Source organism: Engraulis encrasicolus, chromosome 11 (assembly GCF_034702125.1).
Source record: "Engraulis encrasicolus isolate BLACKSEA-1 chromosome 11, IST_EnEncr_1.0, whole genome shotgun sequence".
In the NCBI taxonomy this organism is placed as follows: Eukaryota; Metazoa; Chordata; class Actinopteri; order Clupeiformes; family Engraulidae; genus Engraulis; species Engraulis encrasicolus.
Genome location: NC_085867.1, coordinates 20,401,790 through 20,420,326, shown reverse-complemented (window position 1 = coordinate 20,420,326; position 18,537 = coordinate 20,401,790). Strand labels below are relative to the sequence as shown.

The 18,537-nt window shown below is 43.4% G+C and overlaps 1 protein-coding gene across 1 annotated transcript in view; it reads right to left on the bottom strand.

Moving 5' to 3' along the window:
* The window catches only part of dmgdh (dimethylglycine dehydrogenase), a 39,377-nt gene that overhangs the window by 12,833 nt on the left and 8,007 nt on the right, over positions 1-18,537 (bottom strand). The window contains exon 5 of the mRNA XM_063210189.1: positions 17,217-17,421. Coding sequence (XP_063066259.1) covers positions 17,217-17,421 — 205 coding nt within the window. The remainder of the gene's footprint in view (positions 1-17,216; positions 17,422-18,537) is intronic.

Below are 18,537 nucleotides of genomic sequence, written 5' to 3'. Positions count from 1 at the left end.
CAAAATTGTTTTGGAATCAGTCTGGGGCAACCTTTTTCAGTGTTTGGCAACAAACTGTAAGTTTCATTCTCTGGGGATTCTGCCAAGCCTACAAACAAACACAGTCAGTTTCTTGTGGGTTGCTCAAACTCTGAAAGCTTCACTGACCAACTCAGATACTGGCCCTCATTTAACACACATCCATTGTTTCAGTTACACCACGGGCCATATTATGTATGTATTATAATCACAGTATATTCGTATATTATATGTGTGGTGGTATCAACATTATTGTCCTTTGGTGGCTACTGTAGTAAATTCAGCTATAACATGAACCTGCCTAGGGTCATGTGTCAAACCTCTCTCTCTCTCTCTCTCTCTCTCTCTCTCTCTCTCTCTCTCTCTCTCTCTCTCTCTCTCTCTCTCTCTCTCTCTCTCTCTCTCTCTCTCTCTCTCTCTCTCTCTCTCTCTCGTAGAGGGGGTGTATTTATGAACAGGCCTACCAGGCCCAGGCCCTGTGGGGTAGAGTTCCCAAAGGGGGCAAGAGAAATTTCAAGACAGTTTTTCGTCATCTTTTTAACCAGGGGCCTCCGACTCCTTAGTCGACCTCCAACTCATTTCCTGTCATTCCTCAACTGCTGGAGTAACAGCATTAAATGCTGCCGAAATACTGTGACACAGGACCTACGTACCGGATGTTGCATACAAAACCTGCTGTATATCACATGCAAACACTCCAGAAAGCAGTGTTGGGAGTAACTCGTTACAAAAGGCATTACTTTTAAATGACAGTAACATGTAATAAGTAGTGCATTACAGTTTTTGAGTAACTTTCCCAACAGTGCCAGAAAGCAAACTGAAATCTGTCCGATAATCATCAATACTATAAACTAATTAACAAGATTTATTGGTGAGGCCATCTGCAGGACAGGCCCAACATATGGACTAAATTCAACATGTTGACATAAAATTCAATTACTAGGCTACTTCATAGGCCTTCATAAAAATGGTTATACAGTTGGTAACCGTATGGCTGGTGGTCTCATATCAATGAACGCCTTTTATTACAAATTATCACACTGGGGAAGACAAAATGCTGAAACATATCTGTGTAGCAAAAGTTCTGTATGCATAGGCCGAATTTTCTGGTTTTCAGTTTTGTTGTACTTTTTAGTCAGCACTCTAAAAAGACGCAAAAAATGTTGAAAGACCTGTTCCAGCCCTTGTGATCTCATAGCACACCATTGCGATGGTATAGGCCCTACTGTATGTCAGCATATGATTAGGTGAAGGTTAAGTTCTCCAGTTACGTCGCCTGGTGCATCGGCCCTCATTTCACTTCGTGGAAACCATCTGACCTGACTCCACGTTAGGCTACTACGTGCGTATGTAGCCTCTTACTGCAGATGGGGTCGCAGGCGGGCCTATTCACTATTGGCTGAAAATACTCAACTACATCATAACAACATTGCAATGACATTAAAGAGAGCCTTAAGTACCAGAATAAGACATAGCCGTTACAATTTTGGGGTTAAATAAGGGGTTAAGCTGCAGTTTGGTTGTGACATATACTTGCTGACTTATATTAAACTACAAATGCATAGCGTCCTGGCATCACCTACAGTGTCCTCACTGACTGGCCTAGAGACAAACCCCTGCTTCCTGGCCTCCTATAGCTGTGATACATCCTCCGTTGCTGGAGTGTGAAATGAAATTGAGCGGAATTTCATGAAACTTCAGGTGCTTCAAGGCCCATCCCACTAACTCATTGTGATGCCATTGCAACAATGTACCGTTTCTTAACAGAGATGCTTCCTAACCGGTCTCATTGGGCATTCACTACTGTGCATTATTTCTAAACTTCCCATATTATGTCATAAAGCATATCTAGAGAAAAATGTCCACAGGGAAAACTGAAGATAGCTAAATGCTAAAGACAGAATTAAATGCGCAACATAACAGTATTGATGGCTGGATGTTGCCTCCAGTAATAACAGTGGAGGGTTAGGGTAAAGAGGGGAGTGGCCGGACATACTGGCTGAGCTGTATACATTCAACATGAGCTGGACTTGTTCAATGACAACTAGTCTGCTACTGAGGCATTTGCGCAAACACTTAGCATGCAGTTACTCAGCATGAAAAACAAAACACTCCAACAACCACCCCAACGACGAGGCCAGGCACACAGGAGGCTTCGGCCTTAGGGGAGGCCGAGGTGAAGGGAGGGAGTGGCACTGTAGGCATTGGGACAGAGAGGGCATTCAGGGAACGGAGGCGAGCGAAAACTAGACACAACCGAAAAAGTGAAAACTAGAAATGGCCGGGGCTCGGAAGCAAACAAGCTCAGAGTCTAAAGAGCGATACGTAAACAGGTTATGCAGTCCGCAAATGGCCTTTGCTGTGTTTAACCCAAGCAGACGAGGAAATGGGGGTTTAAAAAAAAGTAGGTGTAGAGGGCTGTGGTGTTAGTCTTGATACGCAGCCTTAGAGGGTATCTAAAATATAGAAGGTGGATAGGCCTATGTGCTAGCGGAAACGTTGCTTTCTGTAACAGTGTGTAGCATAAGGACAATCTATTGAGAGAGTTAGATACTTGGAATGTCTTGCCATAAATACAGACATACTAGGATAACAACATCCCTCAGTCATAAAAAGAAATGCAATACAGGATTGAATGAGACCATGGCAGAAAAAAGAACCCTGAGTTTCTATGTGATTTTTTTTTTTACTCCTACTCTGCCATACACCAATAAAGCTTTATTCTTGCTTCATTCCATCTCTTAAGATTTTACATGAAGCCACTGTGAAATGAGGGCAGGATGCCTGCAATGCCGATAACACTAGTAGTCGTTATTATTTTAAAAAGGCAAGGCAAGTTGATTTGTAGAGCACGTCTTGTACACACATCTGGTACACACACATTGTACACTCAGTTCCAGTGTGCTCTACAAATCTATAAGCATAAAACTAAAACCATCATGTCTGCAGTGGCTCTGTTTCTCTATTCAGGTCCTATTCCTCTCTTACATAAGGTGGGTGTGATATGGGGGTATGACAGTGGCGACCGGCAGCAGTGACACGCAAGGGGAGAAGCATGGGAGCAAACAGCAGCCTGAAACAGCTGCTGAGGACAACTTTCAGTGTGTGTGTGTGTGTGTGTGTGTGTGTGTGTGTGTGTGTGTGTGTGTGTGTGTGTGTGTGTGTGTGTGTGTGTGTGTGTGTGTGTGTGTGTGTGTGTGTGTGTGTGTGTGTGTGTGTGTGTGTGTGTGTGTGTGTGTGTGTGCGCGTGTGTGTGTGCCCTGCAGCTGCTGAGACCGACTGGCCTCAACCTGCACAAGCCAGACACAACTGGGCTACCCTACATACTGCTCATACTACACACACACACACACACACACACACACACACACACACACACACACACACACACACACACACACACACACACACACACACACACACACACACACACACACACACACACACACACACACACACACACAGGGTTCCCAGCGACAAGCCACCTGCTGCTGCAGTAGTTTCTGAGAAGGGACCGTTTGTGTGTGTGTGTGTGTGTGTGTGTGTGTGTGTGTGTGTGTGTGTGTGTGTGTGTGTGTGTGTGTGTGTGTGTGTGTGTGTGTGTGTGTGTGTGTGTGTGTGTGTGTGTGTGTGTGTGTGTGTGTGTGTGTGTGTGTGTGTGTGTGCGTATGCGTGTGTGTGTGTGTAGTGCCGTTCATATTCACACATGTTATATGCGTGAACTACATGACCCTAGAGACAGCACAATACACAGTAGCATTCACACTAAAATAGGATGAACGAATGAAGTTTGGATATCACATTTGTATTAATTAACAGCAATGAACAATTGAATATGGAACCCTTAGTTAAAGAGTCTCCATGGTGTTGCAAACTTGCAACATGTTTAGGTCTTTTATTCATATGATAGATAGCATTCCTTAGGAAAGTTAACCTAAAAATACAACTGAACTGTATGAACTTTGTGCCCGTAAATAACAGCCTTTGCGTACAACCACTTTCCCCTCAGAACATGTTTACCAGGAGCCATTCAAGGGCTGTTGTTTTTGTGGGCTCTGGGGGGAGAGAGTTGGGCAATGAATGGCACTTATGTGGATGGAACTTGTTGTTGCTTTTACCGACGGTGCAGAAATGCCTCCACCTTTTCTGCAGAACGTACTGTGTAAATGTGTTTTCATGCGTCTAGTAGAAGTAGGCCTACATCAAGTTTGGCATCAATGAAAGATGTTGTTTGTTGTTTTGCCCTCATTGAGGTAGGCGTTTCCTTCCACCTCATTTCAATCATTGAGGAGGTGGGGTGGGGTGTTGGACTATTCAAATCTCACAAAAAAACACAAGATAATGAGACAAGATGTATCCATATACGAACATATGTAGTGTGTGGACTGACAAACATATTCAGATAACATATTGACCATGGGTGCATTTCTCGAAACCATAGTTGTTAACTATGTTAGCTACTTAATTGTTTGCAATGCGATTTCCCATTGACAACTACCCAAGTTGCTAACTGGCTAATAACTACGCTTTCAAGAAACGCACCCCATATTCCTTCCCATGCGAGTAGTACTAGGCGGGTCAGAAATGTGAGCAGGGCGGCGTGGGCCGGTGCTCAGCTTAGAAGCGAGACATCTCAGTGTTTCCCACAGAAATTTTGGAAACTATGGGGGCAGCCGGGGTTTATTTTGTCCGGGGGGGGGGTCTTCTCACACGGGCCTTTTTTTTTGGGGGGGGGGGGGGGTATTCTTGCAGCGTAAATGCAAAACGGCAAAACAATGACTACAGTATGACATTGGCGCATGGAGAAACTGTAGGCCTTGGCCTATATTTCAGCCATTTATATTTTGAGAAATAAGGCTACATAAGATTTTACCCATGACTTGTATAATAGTAGTACATTGTCATTGTCAAAAAATGCAGTACAGTGAATAATTTCTGTTTACAACACAGTTTCATTCGTCCCTCATGCAGGGGTCTGGGAAACAATAATAAAACAAAATAGGAGCAGAGATAAGAATTTAAGAGCACTGTGAAATTGTTAACGCATAGACAAAAAGGGTCTTAGAGGGTAGGCTATGCCTTTTCCCCCACACATATCTGTAGGCGTACACATTCTACATGAGGGGTGCTGGTCACAGGGCCAGTTTTTTTCCAAATTCCTCCCATTAAAAGGGCTGAACAACATATTACACATTTATGTCTATATTCACATTCATTACACATTAATTTCTATATGCAGCCCGATGTCTCCTCTGCTGTGTCAATGAAGGTCTGTCACCAAACTCATTACAACTGTAAAACAAAGCCTAGGGAGTGTTAGTAAACTCATCCCAACTGTCCCTTCTCTGAAGGTTTTTTATATTGCTCCCAAACCCAAGTAAACTACAACAACTTGACTAGGCTTTTGATCCCTGTCTTTCAAGCACTTGTGGTTCTCTCTATAGCAGGGGTGCCCAACCTTTTTTTAACCAAGATCTACTTTTGAAGTTGATGGTCTGCCGTGATCTACCAAGTCAAATTCAAGGATGTCAGTATGAAAATTTAAGACCACCATTTATTAATCACCATTATTATGAACAAAATGTTTTCAGTAGGCTACTATGGCCGTATCTTTTCAGTGTGTTTTTAAAGTGTGTTGAATAGCCTATCTTTACAAAGCAATGCAGCACTGATAGTATGCAGAGATAATTTCAGTCATACACAAGTCATAAACAATTGAAACAATTTCAAAATGATAAACATTTGGTATATAAAAGGCACATAGGCCCTATTTCTAAAATATGATGAAGCATTATCATGCCTTCAGTGGTATAGGCTACAAATTAAAAAGGGCTCAGAAATTCACCATTTGTTATGGGTAAATAGTAGGCTACTATGAGAGAGAGAGAGAGAGAGAGAGAGAGAGAGAGAGAGAGAGAGAGAGAGAGAGAGAGAGAGAGAGAGAGAGCAATGAGAGAACTCATTGGATTGGTTAACACCCCTACAGTAGCACAGCAAAGGCTTTCTATTGTGAGTTTGGCCAATCTTTTTGTCCACAACTGAAGCAAGAAACAGCACAAATTGAAGTGAATTCCATACATGTCAACAACTAACATTTCCCTTACACGCGGCACGCGATGTAAACGCAGTTAGCGATGATGCATGCGACTAGCGATTTGGACGAAGATCCTCGCATATCGGCGTGTCATAACGCATCGTTGCGCATGTTCTGTTACTCACACGATGTTACACGTGTGCACACATGAATCAACTGTAATACCCTTACGGTCATCATTCTGTGTTACCGTGGGACTACTTATCTAACCAATACAGAGTCTATAGGATGTATTTACTCCAGGAGGAAAATGCGAAGGAAATTCAAAATCGTAATTCAAATAGTTTTAACAAAAACGGATATCGTTAAAAAAAATTTTTTTTTACATTTTACAATTTACATTTTCGTAAACTATGGCGGCCAAATTTAAACTATGGCGGGCCGCCATAGTTTCCTCAATGTATGGGAAACACTGCATCTTATCTGCGCCGCTTTTTGACGGTAAACAGGATCCCAATGAGGACTTCACCCACATTCCAAAAAATCCTGACCTTACACCTTATGCAGCTCACACTCCGCAAACGACTCTACGACAGCGGGCCAACTGTGGACGGCTGTGGTGTAGGACGGGCAATTATGTGTGTGTGAGAGCCGCTACTGTCTGTTTTCCACTCCATGTGTGTGTGTGTGTGTGTGTGTGTGTGTGTGTGTGTGTGTGTGTGTGTGTGTGTGTGTGTGTGTGTGTGTGTGTGTGTGTATGTGTGCGTGTGTGTGTGTGTGTGTGTGTGTGTGTGTGTGTGTGTGTGTGTGTGTGTGTGTACGTGTATGTGTGTGTGTGTGTGTGTGTGTGTGTGTGTGTGTGTGTGTGTGTGTGTGTGTGTGTGTGTGTGTGTGTGTGTGTGTGTGTGTGTGTGTGTCTGTGTCTGCGTGTGTGTGTACGTGTACGTGTACGTGTATGTGTGCATGTGTGTGTCAGCATGTGGTCAAGCATCAGCTGTTGGCACACAGCTTGGGAAGATAGTAACCACTGAAACCACAAACTTGTGGATCAGGCAGCAGATTTTTTGTCAAGCAAAGTAAGTGTGGGTTTGATACAAAAACCAAGAGAGGAGGCCTAAAGGAAGGGAGTAAGTATGAAGTGAGTGAGAAGTTAGATAAGCAGGAATACACTGCAGAAATTTCAGTTGGATTTTGGGGCAACATTGACGTAGATATGTGGGGCAACCTACGAGTTCTCTGAGGAACCCTTATTGTTCTCTATAGAAGCTCTAGAGCCTTGGTCTCCAAACTAAGGCCCGTGGGCCAAATCCGGCCCGTGCATGGCAAACATTTGGCCCGCCATGAGGTCAGAACAAATGAAAACATAAATGTGTGTGATTTTCTATCAGTAAAACCGCATGGTCATATCTCTCCAAAGCATTCACAGAGAGTTAGACCTTATGCCAACAGTATCATAACAAAAACATTGACAAGAGGGAAAAATAAAGCAAAAATCTGTTCTCTGTCCATGCATCTAACTTGTGTTTCATTGGGTTGGGGCGTTGGTTTGGCCCGCAGCCTCACCTGATCTACATATTTTGGCCCTTGGAGAAAAATAATTGGAGACCCCTGCTCTAGAGGTTCTTCCACAGTGGCAATGAAAGGGTTCCTCAAAAATGTTTCAGGTTGCCAGATTCTCTGAGCTTTCAAGAGCCAATTTGTAACACATACGTAATAGGTTCCTCCAAAACTTTGAGGTCCCTCAGACAACGTTTAGAGGTTCCTCTACAGAAGCAATACCAAAGGTCCGTCTGGGGACCTTTCATTTTTACACTGTAGCTCAATCTGAGACCATCATGCCGACAGGGGAAACAGATGCAACAAAATAGATAGTAACGTTGTCATGGATGACTGCTGGGAGCAGGGCAGGGCAGGGCAGGGCACGGCAACAGAAGGACTGTCATGGAATGTAGCAAGCCGAGGAGGAGAAGGAGGAGGAGATGGGGGATGGGGGGAGGACGAGGAGGTGTAGGAGGAGGGGGATCCCCTTACACTCCAGTGTTATTTCAGCAACCCAGCGATCCTCCAGCAGTAATTCAGAGATACCCAAGTACCACATGGAGGTCAGAGGGCACAGCCAAACATACAAGGCAACCTCTTGGGGAAGCATTGAAAGCTTCTTCTGGGCTTGTTTGTGTCAAAAAGGGGGCGGGTAGAGTGAGTGGGAGAGATGGCTGGGCCCAGCTCTGAATAAATGACGTCTTTCAGTGCGTAACAGAAAAGGCGATAACAGGGTTGCAGAAAGTGCACACTCTCTCAAATACTTTAAGTCTTTTTAGAAATTGACATTGGTTTTAAAAGAGAGAGATTTTGAACATCCTATGAAAAGAATGTGCTCTCCAACAATGCAAGATTCTAAAATTCCAAATGATATTGTATGAAGCTGAAAATTCTATAGGACTTTCACTGTCCGAACATTCCCGACACACTGGTGTGACGATACACCTAAGGCAGCCCAAGACAGCCGTGTTTTGGCAACCAGACAACATCATCATCATAATTTCTAATCGTCTATTAGAAAATGAGAAATCTATAGAAAAATACTACATTTTATTTGGGTGTGTGTATATTTTTCTCAAAATATGGATCTGAATATGTTTCACTGTCGTATCTCAGACTATGCCTGGACGCCTCTTCCAGATCTGGACACAACGTGTCCGATTTCCGCAGCCTTGAGTAGAAAAACATTTGTAACAGACATGACCCAGAGAAGGGTTAGCAGAAGAAGAAGGAGACGACTCTAGCAGACACCACCTAAAACAGGAGCAGCTCAGCCTGTTCTACCTAAACGCAGCCTATCCAAATCAAAGGTTTGATACTATTGTCTCATAATTAAAGATGGGATGATCATGTTATGTGGGATTTATATCAAAACAGTTTATTTGTTAACACAGTAGAGATAAATAATCTAATTTGACACATTGGCCAGATCTTTGCATAACCATTTACCACAAAGCACTATAAATCACAGCCCATAAAATAAAATATAACAGTACTTATTTCATAATAAGGTCACATTTGAGGCAACACAGCACAGAGGCATGAAGTAGGCCCAAAGTCACACCATGTAAACGTTCTGTGATGTAACTACGGTGGTGTAATGCATGGCTGTACCTTCTATCAGAACAAAGAATCACAGAGAAAGAAATAAAATAATTAAAAAATTGTTTCTTTTTTTGGCTGGTGTGGTTGGGAAAGAGGGGGAATGCAATAGAAATGCATCTGGCTTAGAAGAGCTCGACACGGCTGGCCAGGAGGCGTATGTGCGCTGCCCTTCTGCCATTGGTTAGATCCGGCAGTCTTGGAGCCACGCGATTGGCCGAGAGCAACATCTGGGGAGGGAGGCCAAAAAACCCTCTCCCTGTATCCCAGTGCTGAGCCAGGAACATCTCTCCCAGGAGGCCCATTAAGAAGAAGAGAGTGGGACAATAAACAGCTGTGAAAGAAGCCAGTTATACTATGGAGGGGGAATGTTTGATAAATTGCATTTTGACTTATGTAATGCAAACCCCCTCCCCCATCTCTCTCTCTCTCTCTCTCTCTCTCTCTCTCTCTCTCTCTCTCTATCTCTCTCTCTCTCTCTCTCTCTCTCTCTCTCCTCACTCACTCCCTAATTTCATGCAGAGTTGGGATCCAGAAGAACATTAAAAAAAATGTTGCAATGAAAAAAAATGTGAGGAAATTTGACACTCTGTTCTACAAGCTTACTGGTGAGCTACTTCAGATTGTGTCAGCATCTCTGTGAGAGGCGCAATAGATTGAGACTGACTGAGATCTTTTGGCTTCCAATGAGAATGCTTTCATATCACTGTTTCCATTGAGATAAAGACTAGACGTATGTGATTAGATTGCTACCTTGTGTGTCCCGTGCGCTGTATTGCTTTTTATGTAAACACCAAGAACATCTACATCACACAGTAGCTATTGACCTAGTTTAGGGGCTGCTGATTCAGGCATATGTGTTGATTGTGTCAGACCTCCCGTTGACTCAAGACACTGTTTTGGACTTAAAAACGGGGGTTCTGCCCACATGTACCAGCCAATCCCCAACTCAGAGAGGTCTCTGTGTGTGTGTGTGTGTGTGTGTGTGTGTGTGTGTGTGTGTGTGTGTGTGTGTGTGTGTGTGTGTGTGTGTGTGTGTGTGTGCGTGCGTGCGTGCGTGCGTGCGTGCGTGCGTGTGTGTGTGTGCATGTGCGTGTGCGCATGTGTGTGTGTACTCACTGGAAGTCCCATGGCTGTGGTATTTACAAAGCCCATGCTGTAGGATGTAGGATAGGGTACTTGGATACAGCGTAAGGATAGGGTTCTGCAAAGTGATCTTGCAAATGTGCTATCACGCAAAGTCACATAGCATGTATGCTTTTATGCAAAGTGTTTCTCTGCAAAATCAAAGCAAGTAATGTTGTCCAAAGCAGCCATGACATCACTGTCTGATTCTTTCAGATAACAGAGATTCCATTTCAATCAGAGTTAAAACTCAAGTTAAAGGGACAGTTTGGTCAATTTCAACATGCAGTTGTAATGCTCACACTACCCTGGACTTGTCAGTGCCTGAGATTTTTTTTTCTTCTTCTTCAGCCGTTTCCGAGTTCCTGGTCATTGTAATGGGGGCAGCTCTTATGTTTACATTTCAAAAAAACATTTTTATTTATTCCCAAAAACATCCAAAAGGTTATAAAACATCAGTAGACAACTAGCAAACAGCAGTACCTTTTGGGAAAATATTTGGAGTTGGCCTATGTTTCATTTTTTAAAAATGTAAACAAACGCTGCCCCCATTACAATTGCTCATATCTCGGAAAGGGCTAAGCCGAAAAATGTGGCATCACCAGGTACTGACAAGTCAAGGGTAGCGTGAGCAATACAACTGCTTATTATACGGCACTCTAGAATGGTGCAAGAGCTCCCATTCACTTTCAATGGGAGGCCCCAACGTTCGATGGTCACTACTTTTCTGTAATGCCCAACTAATAATACCCGCTGCCAATGGCAACGAGTTTGTCACTTGGATTCACGTGAATTGTATCACTCCGCAAGTAGTTCGGCAACTTCGAATGTAAATATTCTGCAACGGCTATTTTTTTTCTGTTTAGGCCTACTATTTGGCGACACCTCTCGGCCAACAATGGAGTTTCCAATGAATTTTAACATTTATGGAGAATATGAAACGAACAAACATTCCGAGGACTACTTTTCGCAGCCGCATTCAGGCTGCATTCGTTTAATAAACCTTTATTTTTTTTGGAAAAAAATGTTTATTTAGTGGCTCTTTTCTCATTTCGGCAGTATAATAAGCCATATAATAAGCGGGATAATGTATTGTCCACACGTGACTATAGGAAAATATTTTCCCTTCGGAGCGGAATAAAAATATTTTCCTATAGTCACGTGTGGACAATACATTATCCCTTACATGTTGAAATTGACCAAACTGTCCCTTTAAAACTTTCCTTACTATGCAGCAGCTATCCCAAGACATTCGGTCTATAAAATGTCTAACACTTCATCAGATCCTGCCTTTTTTCTACATGAGCTTCTGCTGCACAACACTGGCTAACGTATTACTGGGTAACAATAGTCTGTGTCTGTTCCTTTCCCTTGACTAAGATATACGGCCACCCCGTTTGGCCTGCTCTTGTCCACAACTCCGCAGCCCCCGTTTTACCCAGGACACTAGCACTAGAGGGAAGAATGTGGAGGCCGCACTCCTGATTAAACAAACAGAAAAGGGGAAAAACTAGTTCTGTTTGCCAACACAAACCCGCCATATCTAGTGTAACCCAGTTTAAACTACACTGTGTTGTCCAGCTATTGACAGCATGACCTTACTCCACTTTAAGCTTGCTTTTATGAATTGCACAATAGACACATACGTTGACCTGTACAGAAGTGCACTGGTTGCAACTCGGAAGACACTTCATATTTTTTTAAACTCATCAAGATGACAATAACTGTAGGTCTATAATAAAAGAGGATGCTTCTACTCTGTGAAATGACCAGAGAGAGAGAGAGAGAGAGAGAGAGAGAGAGAGAGAGAGAAAGAGAGAGAGAGGGAGGGAAAGAGAGCGAGCGAGAGAAAAACATGAAAATCCGATGCTCATTTTCCGCTTAGCTCCGTGAGTAGTTAAAGTGTCACCTCATCAAAAACCTGGTTTCTCTAATCACATGCACGATTTGTTTTGATAAAACCACACCTTCACAGTAGGGGTGGAACGGTTCACAAAATTCACGGTTCGGTTCATATCACGGTATCAAGGTCACAGTTTTCGGTTCTCTACGGTTCTTTTTTTCAGTTCATGATAAATGGTGCACTGGGAATATTAAACCATATTTATATAACTGCAATTATAAAGTGATGATGCGCAAGTTGAATCAGCTGTCGTCAACTGATGTGCGCTGTCTGAGCGTTCCAAATGCCCTCTTTCAATTGGCTAATAGAATCAGACTTAGCACTAAATATCCTACATATGGTTTGTATAGGCTTATAATGTGAAAATGGTGGGATTTTAATTGTGTCATCCTCTGATTGCTCTTATATGTTAATGTCTTAAAGAGTTTATGAAACGAAAACAAAGTAAAGGAATTTGACCATTTCCAGGACAGATTCTGAAAGTTCTAAGCCTTGTGAATGAAATGGGATATTGTCTGGGTGATATTTTGTCCTAAAAGTCATGTTAAAACGTTCCCAAAAAGTGTTTTTTTGGTGACATGCAAATTTTATGCAAATGATATGCGTGACATAGAAGGGGTGAGTTCAGATCAATGGCGGCTAGTACCAAAACAAAGTGCAGTGTCAAGCAGTGTGTTGCTGGAGAGCCGAACGGTGCCAGCTGCAAAAATGGCTACTTGACAGAAGGAATCTCTTTGCACAAGTTCCCTTCTGTGAAGAATGATGGAACTGTGGCCAACAAGGAGAAGGCTAAATCAAGCTAGGGCTCTGTGGATCCAATGCGTGGTTTTGAAGCAAGCTTGTGGTCACTGTTGTGCTCGGCACATTTCCACCCCTTGTGCTTCACCACAAATGTGGAGGTCGCGGGCATGGTTGGACTGAAGAGAATGCTATTGCCTCAAGCAGTTCCAACAATTGACATCGCCGGCGTGCAGACTGAAACTGCCCCTGTTTTACCTTGTCCATCTGCTTTGTATGTTGTTTTCAGGAAAGGGTAATGCACATTACATGCCAAACCGTTGCGAATGCTCTCGGAATATGCACCTTTTGTTGATTGCCATTCAACTGGTCAATATATTGGTTTTGGGAGGATATCCGCGCATCAGCGTGGTGCTCTCGGTCGAGGACAGCCAACTCACAGACTGGGCTACAGTAGGGCTTTTTCTGAACGGGGAAATAGGGGCGCTCCACCCTCATACCTCCGTGGGTGCACCCTCATACTTTTATTTATATATATATTTGAGCGCCCCTAATTAATTTCTCATTCATGGGGGGGAACACCCCCCTTCACCCCCTGTAACCTGCCATGATGCTCCCTGATGCCAAAAAAATCCTAGAAAAAGTCCTGCTACTGCTTAGCGAATAAACGGAGATGCACATAGCGTAGGCCTACTTTGAAGCGATGATTGTTTGTTTTTAGTATTCTGGTGCATGTGTGGCTGACGTCAGACTCAGGCTGAGGGACACGCAACGCCTGTGACTTTGAGCACAAAAAATAATAATAATGATGAATGCTAAAAATATGCTGAGGACTCAGGAGGCTATATAGGGTGTTTTTCCAACAGCCTAATACCTCCGTTTTTTCTCTAGTTGATGATATTTTTGCATGTAGCCTACATGCATTTCAATCACACTATATCGCGCAATTGAATCAAAATGCCCCCTATTTCTCAAAAAGCACACACGCCATGTCATCTTTGGGTCATGGCAAAGCGCCCTTAGCAACCGTAACCATAAACATAAGAACTGTCAGGCTATGTCAACAATCGTCACTTCACCTGTCAGACATGTCACTTTCTGCAGATGTATCAGTGCCTCTGAAATAGATTTGTGCTGCTGTTTTTTTTTTTCTCATGAGGTTGGATGTGTGGTTTTTCGACACGCTGATGTTTGTATCAGAATTTTGGTTCCTTTATAAGATGTGGGTCCATCAAATGTGTGTTGTTTTCCCACATCGCCATACTAGCAAACCAGGGACTCCCCTCTTTGATGTCACAGCCCAGCTCATTAGTCACACCAAATTTCACAGAATTCACACTTTGAGTTGCCATTTTCACAAGTTCCTCCAGGATGATTGGGTTCAAAGTCTCATCGATGCTATCAGAAAAAACAAGGCTTTAATGGGAATGACCGTTTGTTTTCGTTTCATAAACACTTTAATAAGAGAGACTGGATAAGATACTCCTAGAATCTCTGTTTTACATATTTTTCTGGGCAGTACATGAATTGCGGTTTGCCACGGACTGCATTTCACGGTTCGGTATGGTGTGTGAATTGTACGGTTTCGGTTTTCGGTTCGGTTTGTACCATCCCTACTTCACAGACATGCATATGGCATACTGTGGTTCCAGATGAATGTTGGTGGATCAAGGCACCCAATCATCTAGTGACAGCCAGGTAAGAGATAGTATTCACAAAGTTTGGGAGATACATTTGCAAGCCAAAGCGGGAGATCCTTCAGTAGCCTACACAGTGGTACAGTTGCTTGCAAGCCTTTGCAAGAGCCTTTACAAGAGTGCAACCAAGCCATGACAGAGAATATGTGGTAGGCAGACATGGAGAGGGAAGCACAAAGTGGCCCAGGCCATTAGAGTGCTGCCACAGGAACAAGTCAGACCCCCTCCACCCCACCCCCAGAGCAAAGCAATAATAATAATAATAATAATAATAATAATAATAATAATAATAATAATAATAATAATAATCTTTTGAAAAACAATAGGGCTTCGCACAGAGAGGGCGAAGGGCCACAGGCCCTTGCACTTCAGTGCTCGGGCCCTAATAATCTCCAACATAACATTCAGGTCAGAGCTTGTATGCTCAGCAATACTACAGACTACTTGTATGATCAGCAACACTACGGACTCACATAATCTGTTTTCGACCTTCAAGTCACTGCTCAACCCTCCTCCTCCTCCTCCGGCGGTCACAGATCTCAACCCAGACAACTTTTCTACCCTCTTCACTGAAACGTGGCAAACATTAGCAAGCAATTCTGTGAACCACCCTCCTCCCTTGGAAACACCCCTGGACACCACATCTACTGTGACAACACTGTGTGATTTTAATCCACTATCTGAAGGAGATGTATCTAAACTCATCACAGAGAGCATCCCACTATCTGCCTACTGGACCCAGTGCCTACAAACCTGCTTCAAGACATCGCCCCAACAGTGATCCCAGCGATTACATCCATCATGAACTCCTCACTGTCCTCTCTGGCACTGTTCCCTCTGTCTTCAAACAAGCAAGGGTAGCACTGTTACTGAAGAAGCCCACACTCAACCCTGCACAAGTGGAAAACTACCACCTTGCCTCACGGTTTCCCTTCCAATCCAAAACCCTGGAGAGGGCAGTTGCAAACCAAGTTACCAACTTCCTCAACCAGAACGGACTATTGGACCCAAAACAATCTGGTTTCAGAAGTAGACACTCAACCGAAACCGCCTTACTCTCAATAACTGAAGCTCTAAGGACTGCATGAACAGAGGAACTTTCCCCAGTCTTCATCCTACTAGACTTATCTGCAGCCTGTGATACAATCAACTACAAGATACTCCTGAGGATACTCACAGCAATGGAAATCACTGGTGTTATCCACTCATGGTTCAAATCCTTCCTTTCTGCACGCACTTTCAGTGTGTCATGGCAAGGAAAACTGTCTTCAACTCACACACTCTCCACCGGTGTACCCCAAGGATCAGTGCTGGGGCACCATCTGTTTGTAATGTACACCTCCTTCCTGGGTCGTGTCATTCAAATACATGCATTTTCCTATCACTGCTATGCTGCTGGCACCCAGATGTAACTGTCATTCAAGCCAAATGACTCCACAGTTTTGGCACACATTTCTGCCTGCCTCACCGACCTGTCAACATGGATGAAGGATCATCACCTACTATAGTGGAACCTGTCCAAGACAGAGCTCCTAGTGATACCTGCTAAAGAGTCAATCTGTCACAACATCAATCTCAAGATGGACTCTGCCACTGTGACCCCAAAGTCGCTAAAAACCTTGCCGTTATGATTGATAACCAGCTGTCATTCTCTAACCACATCAATTCAATCGGCCAGGCCTGCCATTTTGATATGCCTAACATGCAGAAAATCAGATCCTTTCTGACCCAATATGCTACACGACTGGGATAGGCCTCAGTTATGTCCCACATTGACTACTGCAACTCTCCCCTGTCAAGTTTACCCAATTGTGTGCAAAAACCACTGCAAATGGTCTAGAATACAGCAGCACGTTTGGTGTTCACTCAAACCAGAAAGACCCATGTTACTCCTCTATTCATCAAGTTGCACAGGCTACAAGCACAAGGCCTTGACCCTTGCCTACAAAACCACAGCTCCAGCTCATCTGAAGGACATACTAAGGACTTATGTTCCTGGAATAGAACTAAGCTCCATCACAAGCTTTCTCAGTCAAGACTGTTCTCCATCTTTGTTCCTCAGTGGTGGAACAGTCTCCCAGAGGCAGCATCAAGACTAGGCACATCTATTTCAGTCTTCAAGACGCAAGTAAAGACTGTCCTCTTTCGTGACTGTCTACTACACTAATGCTTGAGCTGCCCTAGTCCCAGGCCAGACTCTTTGATATGATGTATATGTGTGTGTACTTTACGTTAACAGGAAAATAAAAAACGAACCCTACTTTGCATCTGCACTTGTTGTTCTGTATATTCTCTGTGCAATTCGTATTTGTTAGTGATGTTGGCTATGATTATGTCCTCAATTGTAAATCGCTTTGCAAATATAATGCAATGTAATGTATAGTAGTGTCATGTAATGTATGCAACAGATGTCCACCAAGTTTGTTACCAGATAATATGCTGCATGTCCAGTGACACTCTAGCCCCCATCCCATCCAAACGGTCCTCATCAGCCATCTTTTCTTGACTCATTCAAACAAAAGAAACTGTCAAAGACAAGAGGTGAAGGCATGTCACAAACCTGAGGCGTTGACAATTCGATTGGCGCGAATGGTGCCGTGAGGGGTTTCCACGTCCCACTTGCCGTTCTCCAGAGGGGTGATTCCGGTGACGGGGGACGAGTTGTAGATGGAAGCCCCGTACATGCGGGCTCCAGCAGCCAATGCCATCGTCAGAGAGTAGGGATCAATGTGGCCATCTCCCGGAGTGTACAGGCCCGCCAAGACCTAGGTGAAGAATGGGTCATTTGTATGATGCTTGAATTCATATGTAGACACATATTCATAGGCTTGCAATGTTTTGCGCCTATTCATGTTATGATTCATACACATCATAACCCTTTATAAAAGTGATAATAGAGTTCATAAAACATGCTCCCAACAACATGTGTACATCGTATAAAATATTTCAGCTATTATATTCATACCACATATCATATAGTATATTTGAGCTACAACTGTATATTCATACCAATAATGTATCTTGTCAGACAAAAAGTTGTCTCGTTTTCACAGTTATACTTCATTTCACACATCTCATGGCCAACAGTGTCACCCATTGTGTTCCTGTTAAACTGTCAAATCACTTGGATCTGCATTAGGCCCTACCGTAAGTATGAATGACAAACATGATTTCACTGTATTAGAGACTGTTGAAAAGCATTGTTCTTAAAGGATCTTTGGTTATATTTCACACCTCTTTATATGAAGAGGAAACACACACTAGGTTTTCATCAGAGATGTTGGTCACACGAAACGTACTTGTCACCAAATTAAAACAGAGAGACGAGACCGCACGGGGGGCACTCGCTATTCCGACATAGCGCTATTCCGACAATCCGCTGTCCCGACATGTCGCTATTCCGACATGCCGCTATTCCGACACTTTTTATCCCCACGCATCATTGCTTCATGATGACATTCACACTGACTATTTTTTATATTGCAGCAGGGAATATGCATGAGTCTCGACACCAACAAGGCGATTGCGCTGCAATTTATTTTTAAAATATAATTTGAGCGGGTTTTCACATGGCATGTGAGCGGTGTGCCATTGAAATTGGGTTAGGGTTAGGGTTAGGGTTAGGGTTAGGGTTAGGCCTATAGGCTACTTAAAAAAATGTCGGAATAGCGGCATGTAGGAATAGCGGCGGACGGTGGAAAACGTGTCGGTATTCCGACAATAGACATTAACGTCGGAATAGCGACATGTCGGAATAGCGCCACGTAACCAGACCGCACATCCTTCTTCCGATGCCAGTGTTTTTAATGAAACAATCTTTCAGCCAAGACGTGAGGTCTTTGAGGTTATTTCTTTAACTGGCATTGGAAGAAGAGTTGGCT